Genomic DNA, 9,645 nt, shown 5'->3' with positions numbered 1-9,645 from the left:
AAAAACATTTAGAGCCTTTTGCAAATACCTCCTTAAGAACAAAAACAGTGCTAACTCAGTTTAAGTTTAAAAGTTAACAGTAGTTAGTACACACTGATGTCATGATGATTTTTTGCCTTTTCTTTTATACCCGTTATACCTTTTTACAGCTTCTGTATTCTTAGTGCTTTTTGCCTACATTCTTGGACTTGTTTGTTCAGCTAGGAGACTGAACATTTTAGAATCTTCATAAGTAAGGGTTGATGTGCCCCAGACCCCAAGGTCCTCTCCAGAACACATTCTGTAAATTAAGATAGAACCATCCAGGGGAAGGCTCCTTGGGGAGGGGGGCTCACTCGAGCCTCTCATTGGAGAATTTTTGATAGATATGCTAATTAGTAAAACCTATAATGTTATACCAGATCTTTTGAGAGTGGGCATTGTGGTGTGCATTTCAGCACACTCCACCTGGACGTGTGCACCTAAGGATCCTTAAAATAAATACCAAGGTAAAATCCCTTTTCCTTTCTAACCATATTTGACTCTTGATTTTAAGACCAGAAAAAGGCATCGGTACAAAATGAAAATAAGCAGAAAGATAATTTTTAAAGAAAGGCTATTTACTATAAATTAAACTAATCATAAAAGATTACCTAAAGACACTATTCATTAAAGATACTCAATCATTCCTCTGCATATGAAATGCCTTAGATGACTTAAGGCAAGGACAACTCAGGATTCTAAAAGTAAGCCAGCATCTAGAAATACAGCTTTATAGTTCCTGGCTTTGTAAACAGAGAGTGAAATCCACCACTAACATAAGCAGATACAATTCTGCTGACTTCAAAGGAATTGCATCCATTTAAAGCATTGAATTTGGTGTTCAATTTCAGATGTTATATTCAAACCACATGACCTAATGGATCAACTTACCAAGAAATGTTTAGAATGAAGTTTATTATGTCAAGGCTTTGCTTTTATATCAGCAATTCTAGAATTACACACAAATCTGAATTCAGGATAGCCAGAATAGACAGACTAGCTTTACAACTGAAATCTGGTATTTTATAGATAATCAACATAGATGCATCTCCCATTTTAAGGGCCTAATATTCAGATCTGCTGTTCTGTTACTAAAACAGCACCATGCTACACACAGCAAAATCCATCTCTATCTTCTCTTATTCTCTAGCCTAAGGTGTCACCTTCAAAATACTGTCTTCCTAAGGATATATATAGTGATAGCACAGAGGAACAATCTAAAACTAAATAAGAACAATGGGTCTCAAAAATACTCTGAAGCACATGATCACACTTTTCACAAATGAAATTTTTTGCAAGCAGTTACTTCTTAGGCTGGTGTAAATTTTGTCTTCAAACACAGATCTGAAAGGTTGCAAAACAAAGAAAAGGCAGATAGCATTCAAACAGATACTTCTACTGATACTCCAGTGGTCCCTCTGATCTTAGATTAAGCTTGACAAAACAACTTAATATCCCATTTTTCTGATACATTTACATCCTGAAAGCACCCCTGTTTATTTTATTGAATAAATAAAAATTGGAAGTTTCAGTGTCCCTGCATTCTGGAGATATAATAAGAGAACACAATAATTGTATAGTCATATTTTAAATTGCCTGTGCCACAATAAAATAATACAAGCTATCAAAAAAAGTTACAGTCATTCCATTTCTTACATGCTGAGACAAAGTACATAGACTACAGAAATAGGATGCAGGAAAATTATTTACTGGGTAGGTACTTTTTTATAGTAGTTGCATCAGGCCTAGGATCAGTCTTCATGGCAAAATATACTGCTAATGCTGTTTGATCAATATGAGAGATTACTGTATTTGCAGCTTCAACGATTTCATCAAGTCTTTTCATTCGCTCCTAAAAGCAGAATACAAAAAGATGTTGAGCACCATGAAATCACACTACTTCGTTGTTGATTCTACTAACACTAGGGTGATTGCAAAGCTATGCAGAAATAACGTTTGATAATTCAACATGCTCTTTTCTCCACTTCATTCAAATTTTGCTTAAAGAACTCTGAAAAGTCTTCAAGATTTCCTGCATGCTTAGTCCATTTCACTGAAAACAAACTGAAATAGGAGGTTGGTATAAGCAAAATGCAGAGAAAGAAAATCACCTTTCAGTACAAATCAGTACTCTTATATAATGCAGTGGTTATTCAATTCAGAAATAAATATCAAATCAGAACCAAATAAAAAGAAAAATATTCAAGCTAGTGGCATATGCACAAAAGTGTTTGCCTTCAAGATTAAAAAAAAAAAACCCACATGCAAATTGTTCTGTTCACAGCTCCTATTTTTGAGGACAATGATGGAAGAACCTGGATTTAGCTGTGTCACTTTAGGGGGTAACTGTCCTCAGTTGTCTGAGTCATGCTGCTAGGAGAAATTACCAGTGCAGAAGAGGAAAAGAATTGGGATGTGTGTTTGTCTCAGTAGCCACCATTCAGAATAAAACTGTTGTAGACTAAGTATGCAAGAAAATTTACAATCTGTTTAACTGAACAAGGCATAACTTGATGAGCAAACACACTCTGGTTAGGCATCCTTTCTTTTATTCTGCTGTGGGATTAAGTAAATCACACTCAAGGGAGGCACCTGTCACTCTAATTAGAAATTTCTGCTTTTTAATACTGAGTACAGTCACTTCAATTTCAAATGTATACAAAGAAAGGCTCAGTTGCTTAAGCTACATGGATGTATTGAGACAAATCAAGTGTAAGAAGTGCTAAATAACCTTTTCAGAATCCAGCTGATGAAGTCTTGCAACATACAAAGGAAGATGATTAGGAAATGCTTCTTTCAACTCACTATACATGTCAGTGGTATCCAGCCTAGAAAATAGAAGGATATAGCATGAAAGACAGATTTTGAGTATTTTTGTGAACTTCAAGCTGCTTCAAGCTTGTGTAGTAATGACAGCAGACATACTTGGTCATCCACTGTATTTTTAGGTCTCTTAAAGCTTCAGCAAATTCTTCTTTTGCATCTTTTTCTTTTTCCTGTTCTTTTTCTTTCTCTTTGCTGCCATTTTTACTCTTTGATGGTGATGGTATCAGATGATAGTGAACAGTAAGGACATCCTGGAGGTGGGAAAAGAGACACATACTGAGAGGGATACAGTACATTTTTATCTGATGTCGTATGAAAGCTACATCATAGCCAGCAACTACTCTGAGCTACACATACTGTGAGTAAGGGTTCTGAGAGCAAAGATATTAGACAGTAAAAATTCAGGAACTCCTTTAAGTTTTTATTCTAAGCAATGCAAGAATGTAAATATTAAAACAGCATACTAGGTATAAGAAAAGAAAGCCTAAAATCTAGCCACTTTGACATTTTTACATTCACATAATTTTACATAATATTAGTTAAGGAATAAGGAAGGTGTTTTTCTGTTTGTTTGTTGATAAAAAAGCAGGTAACTTGGTTAAAAGGCTAAGGGAAAAAAGACAGAGATCCTATTCTACAAATCTGGCAATAAACAAATGAATAAAGATGGCTGAATTCTAAAAAATAATACCACAGTAGGATAAACATGAAACATGTCACAGGATATGCTTATTCCTCTCAAGATACTATTTCTTCCATGTGCATACTGATGCATCCACAGTCAACTGATTTCCAGTTTGCTGCCACAGACTTTCCAGTTTCACCTGTATCTCTGTTCTAATTAAGTAGACACAACAGCAAGATTTTTTTTTTAAACCTTAAATGATAGCATAGAAATATCACTATAGTTTGAGTTCATGCTACACCAGTCAATAACCACCATGAGAAGATCAGTTACAGCTATTTAAAAGGAAAATCCTAACTCAGACCATGTTCTTGAAGTTACATAGAAGTTTGCAAATAAGGTAGCATTAGATTTCATTCATTGCTTCTAAAACATCAAACTGCTGAGTGAGGCCATTTCATTCTTTTTAGTTTTAATGTTGCAATCTTTAAACAAGCCTCTACCTACAGAGTGAGGGCACATATCCCATTACTTTACATATCAGATATTTCACAGAGAATATCATGGAAGTTTAAATCCTCTAGATACCTCTACTCTGTTTCAACACGGTGCAAAATATTGAGCCACATGCTCAATTACTGTGGCAATTTAATTATTCTTACCAATTATTCCAGAATACATTTGTGGGAATACTTCCCATAAACCAAGTCAGTGCTGTGTAATAAAATGAACCCTTGTGTACAAGATGGAGTTAAAGTTACTTAAATAGCAAGTAAAAGGGTGACAGAAACTGCAGAAAGGGACTTCAATATTACACTTCTGAAACATTCAAAAATCATGATGCAGAAAAATTTTATTTGAACTTATAGTTCAAACAGAACAGCATCTTGCTGTGGGTTACTGAACACAATACTGGTAAAAGTGACTACAATATCCCCTTAGAACAATTTTTCCAGCTTTAAATTTAAATACTTTAAATATTTTTAAATACATTTAAATATTTTTTGAAAACTAGTTTAGATAACTAATCTGCATTAACATGTAGCTTTCACAGAACTATCCTGCACACATGCATTTCAAGTATGAAGTGCACGACCAGTCAGTACACCTAAATGAGCCTCCAGCAAGACCTAGGCCAGAGCATGACAAAACAGGTCATGGAAGTAAGTACACACAGGAAGAGGTCAGGAACATAGTATGGGGCTCACTAAGGTAAATATTGTTGCAGAAAGCAACAATACAGTTCACTAAAGCAAACCAAACATTCTAAGAAGTCTAATAAGCTAATTCAGCACAAAAATCTTAATTTACAATGTTTTCTAAAAGATGTCCTCCCTCTACTGAGACTAGTATTTTCCTACAAAAGAAACCTGACTTTCTAAGAAATACTCTTCCAATAGTTGAGGATTTCCTTCTTGAAAGTCCTTTTTCATTTCACTTGGCAACGTATTTTTGGAGTTACATATATAAATGACCTCTGCATTCTCAAGCCTTGTCTATATGAGAAGGCTCTGTAACTCTGATTTAAGTTTCAAACCAAACATAATTGGATTAACAAAATCTCACTTATGTGGATGAACACTTGCATTTTGAGAGACTAATCCCATGTAGCTAAACCATCAACAGTAAAATGTCATCTCCCCTTTCTCTCACATAGGTACTTTTGGTCTCATGAGGTTCTGCAAGCCTTACAAGCTATGACCATTGAAAGGAAAACAATGACCTTCAGACCCAGGTACCCTACTCTCAAAAGAGCTTACAGAGCACACTTCTCCACAGACCTCAAACTTACTTCATGGGATAAAGTTTAGGTGTTTATCACATTTAACTAAACTATTACAAGGCCTTAAGATGGACTGAAGGCTTCTTTATTTATTTTATCTGCAAACACTAGGATCATCTATAACACTTGGTAACTCCCCAGATACCAGAAGATTTCAGAATGGCACTGTCATTGCCATTACAGAAACATAAATCATTAGAGACTAAGGAGAAGAAAGGCAGCTCTTCACAATTCAGCAGTTCAATGTGTTTTCTTATTCAAACTTCTCTCTGACAGGAACAGAATTCCTAGAGTAGTGTACTGGATTTCATTTTATATATAACTATAAAAAGATACAGAGCTATAGACAGAGAAAGACAGCAAGTGAGCATATTATCCACTGAAAAAATTTCTTTAAGGAAACTTTCAAATTTATCCTCTAGAAAGATACGCAGTATTGGGAAGCACACAGGATATGCACTTTGGTCAGTGTACTCTGTGGAGTATCATAATCCTCACTGGGTTTACTTTTAACTACAAACTGCACACATAAACAAACACAGTGCCCTCAAAACAGTCACCTTTTAAAAGAGGTTAATTAACAGTTAATTTGGCTTCCAAATTTCTATTTAGATTTCTCTCTGGTGTTTTAACATCTAGTACTTTACATGTAAAACACATATAAAACTATTGTTATTTGTACTTCAAAGCATTCGCAGCAAAACTAACCACAGGAAAAAGAGCTCCCTCTAGGAACACATCCCAGGTCTCATTTTCCATTTAATAAGTATCTTCATATTAATGCCTGTCTGCACATAAAGATGAATATACATATGGAATCTGAATCTGTTTTAAGAGGCCTACAATTTGTGCAGTGTTGCTTATTTTTATGGCAACTCTCACTTAATAGAAAATTAATTAAGCTTCTTGAAGTCACCAGGCAGGCTTACACAAAATTTTATCAGACACATACTTCATCCTATTTTTGAACACCTCATGATTAAACAGGGATAGTATGTTAATGCTCAAAGGAAGTCACCCTTTTTCATTTGACTTCACAATGGTATTTATTAGTCTTCCACTAGTACTTATCAATACCTGCATAATGCATTTCTTGCTTCAAATTGGAAGAAAGGATAGCAGAATAGGGAGAAAGTTGTAGAAACTTTCCATCCCTTGGCTAATTGTTACATATTGCTGTTCAAAAGTTGCATTATGTAAACCAACAAAAAATTATTCTTACAGACCAGAAAAAGTCAATGATATGTTTTTCATTCTAACTATGTTCTGGACAAAGCTTGAAGACAAGTGGAAAAAGTCATCAGATTGTAACTGCATTACAAAGGAAAACAAAGACACCTGTTTATTATGTGGAGAGAACCCCTTAACATTTTTGTACAGTTATAAAAGAATTAACTGTCTTTGGAAAACTAGGCTGCTATTTCCTGGCATAACCACAAACTGCTTTTATGCAAAATCAGAGATGCAGTCAGGCAGACTGAAACCTGCTGAATGTCCGGGGCCAGAGGGTGATCAGTGACACACAGTTGGAGGTCAGTAACTAATTGTGTGTCCCGGGGTCAATTCTGGATTGAACCCTGTTCAATATCTTCATTAATTACCTGGATGATGGGGAGGAGGGCACCCTCAGCACGTTTGCTACTGACACCAGACCAGGAGGAGTGGCTGATATGCCAGGAAGTCTGCTGCCATCCAGAGGGAACTCAAAAGGCTGCAGAAATGGGCCCAACAGAAGCCTCATGAAGTTCAACAAAGGTAAGTGCAAGAACTGGAAAAGAATAAATCCAGGCACAGTACATGCTGGGGGCCATCCAATACGAAAGTAGCTTCGCATCCTGGTGGGCACCAGGTTGAACATGAGCCAGCAGCATGCCCTTGTGGCAAAGAGGGCTCCTAATCTTACAAGAGGGCCTGGACCTGTCTTTGAAAAACATGAAAAATCTACACATACTTTTTTGACTGTCTACATCACAAAAGAAACATATAAACAAGTTTTCTGTGCTGATAAACATCTTAACTGCATGTAAACTTATGACAGGGCAAGGTCAATATCAAAATTTTTAAACTAGGAAGGCCTCTGAGTTGCATTCTCAGCAAAATGTGTTAATTAGAGCTCTTGCAGAACAATGCTCTGAAATACACAGGTGTTTTATTTCACAGAATATACCGAGTTGGAAGGTACGCAAGCATCACCAAGTCCAACTCCTGGCCCTGCACAGCACCATCTCCTACAGTAAAACCATGTGCTCAAGAACATTGCCCAAACGCTTCTTGAACTCTGTCAGGCTGGTGCTGCGACCACTTCCTTGGAGAGCCTGTTCCAGTGCCCAACCACCCTGTGGGTGAAGAACCTTTTTCTAATATCCAATCTAAACCTCCCCAACACAACTTCAGGCCACTTCAGGTCCTGTCACTGGTCACCACAGAGAAGAGACCAGTGCCTGTGGCTCCGCTTTCCCTCACGAGGAAATTGCAGACTGCAATGAGGTCTCCCCTCAGTCTTCTCTCCCACAGCTGAACAGACCAAGTGACCTCAGCTGCTCCTCATGCAGCTTCCCCTCCAGGCCCTTCATCATCTTCATTGCCCTCCTCTGGACACCCTCTAATGGTTTCATACCTTTCTGATATTGTAGCACCCAAAACTGCACACAATATTCCAGGTGAGGCTGCCCCAGTGCAGAGCAGAGTGGGACAATCCCCTCCCTTGCCCGGCTGGTGATGCTGTCTGTGCCTGATGCACCCCAGGACAGGGCTGGCCCTCCTGGCTGCCAGGGCACTGCTGACTCATGTTCAACTTGCCATTGACCAGGTCCCTTTCCATGGCACTGCTTTCCAGCATCTCATTCCCCAGTCTGTCCATACATCCAGGGTTGCCCCATCCCAGGTGCAGAATCCAACACTTTCCCTTGTTGAACTTCCTATGGTTGGTGATTGCCCAGCCCCCTATTTTGTCAAGGTCTCTCAACAGGGCCTTCGTGCCTTCAAGGGAGACAATAGCTCTTCTCAATTCAGTATTGTCTGCGGACTTGCTCAGTACCCCTTCCAGTCCTGTGTCCAAGTCATTGATGAAGATGCTGAAGAGCACAGGCCTGAAGATGGAGCCCTGCAGAAATCCACTAGTTTATTTGCTGCTAGTACACTGATTAGTAATGGAATTACTAATCCATTAGTAGATGGAAGTAACAAGAAGGACAGTTTTTATCTGGGCTTGGGTGGTTTTACTGCTCAGATCTGAACACAAATCTCTGTTCTAAAACCAAAGGAAAAAAACCCCAACAACCAAAAAAAACCCCCAAAAGACTACAACCTCTGGAATCTGTTTAATAGTTTTGTTATTCAAATTGTATTATTATGAGAGTTTAACTCCCTTGTTAGAGATTCACTTAGTGAAGATCTTATACCCTATTCAACAGGAAGCCATGCATTCACAGGGGATTTTAAATTATCTTTCTAAAGGTGATCTGCATGATTTTCAGGTATGAAAATAAAACTCAGCAACGTACACTAAAATCCTGCTTGGAAAGCCTGATCACATTCCCACACGCTTATTACACCAAGACCAGAGTAAGTTAGCAGGTTCAGCTTCCAGCTCACTATTCACAAAATAATGGACTGGACACATGACTATAAACTATATTAGTCATAGTTCTTAGGTCTTACTTCTAACAAGAATCCTGACTAATCTGCATGTCACTCGAGAACAAAGTACCTTGAAATCAACAGCAAGTAAATACCATTACAACTTAAGAACAAGAAAAAACCCAGTAATGTTATGTAAGTAGTCTAGTAAAATATTTTTTTGCATCTTTTAAACAAACTCGTTTCACACTCTGCTGGCAAATTATTGTATGACCTGATGTGAAAATATGAGAAAGCACAATATTAAACACTGTTATATTAAAAGTCACCCCCTTTCTAAACTATCTTATACACGCTCCAAAATTCAGTCTGTGAATATTACTACCTGCTACATGACTGTATAAACTCTAGCTTCCTACTGTATACTTTTTGTGGCCGTAAAGAAGACAACTCTCAATTTAGCAGACTGGGAATATAGTTAGATTTCAATTATTCAATTCAAATTAAAGTGTTAGGTTTATATTTAACTCTTAACCTGCAGACAGAATAGGCAGAAATGCTTGCCACAAAAAATCTTGAGCACAAACACTGAACATTTCTGAGTATTTAATAACATGAAAAATCGCAGACCACTAACACCACATGCATTTTTACAGCACTTGTTGCAGAAGTATACAGAAGCACACGTGCCTCTCAGCTATGTGTTACAGTAGTGTTTTGTCATTCTACCAGTAAACATACTTAAGGTGCTGAAGTAAGTAACTCAGGTCTAAGCAGGTAGATGAAGGAGACAAATTAAAAACCAAGACTG

General features: G+C 37.4%; 1 protein-coding gene across 1 annotated transcript in view; it reads right to left on the bottom strand.

Annotated features, from left to right (window-relative positions):
• TPP2 (tripeptidyl peptidase 2) overlaps positions 1-9,645 on the bottom strand; it is a 48,890-nt gene that overhangs the window by 10,626 nt on the left and 28,619 nt on the right. Inside the window, exons 24-26 of the mRNA XM_008629313.2 lie at positions 2,947-3,098; positions 2,753-2,849; positions 1,743-1,873 (exon numbers count right to left, since the gene is read on the bottom strand). Of these exons, the coding sequence (XP_008627535.1) occupies positions 1,743-1,873; positions 2,753-2,849; positions 2,947-3,098 (380 nt within the window). The remainder of the gene's footprint in view (positions 1-1,742; positions 1,874-2,752; positions 2,850-2,946; positions 3,099-9,645) is intronic.

Source organism: Corvus brachyrhynchos, unplaced genomic scaffold (genome assembly GCF_000691975.1).
Source record: "Corvus brachyrhynchos isolate BGI_N302 unplaced genomic scaffold, ASM69197v1 scaffold92, whole genome shotgun sequence".
Lineage (NCBI taxonomy): Eukaryota > Metazoa > Chordata > Aves > Passeriformes > Corvidae > Corvus > Corvus brachyrhynchos.
Note: the sequence above shows the minus strand (reverse complement) of the source record. Positions and strands in the feature narration are given on the sequence as shown.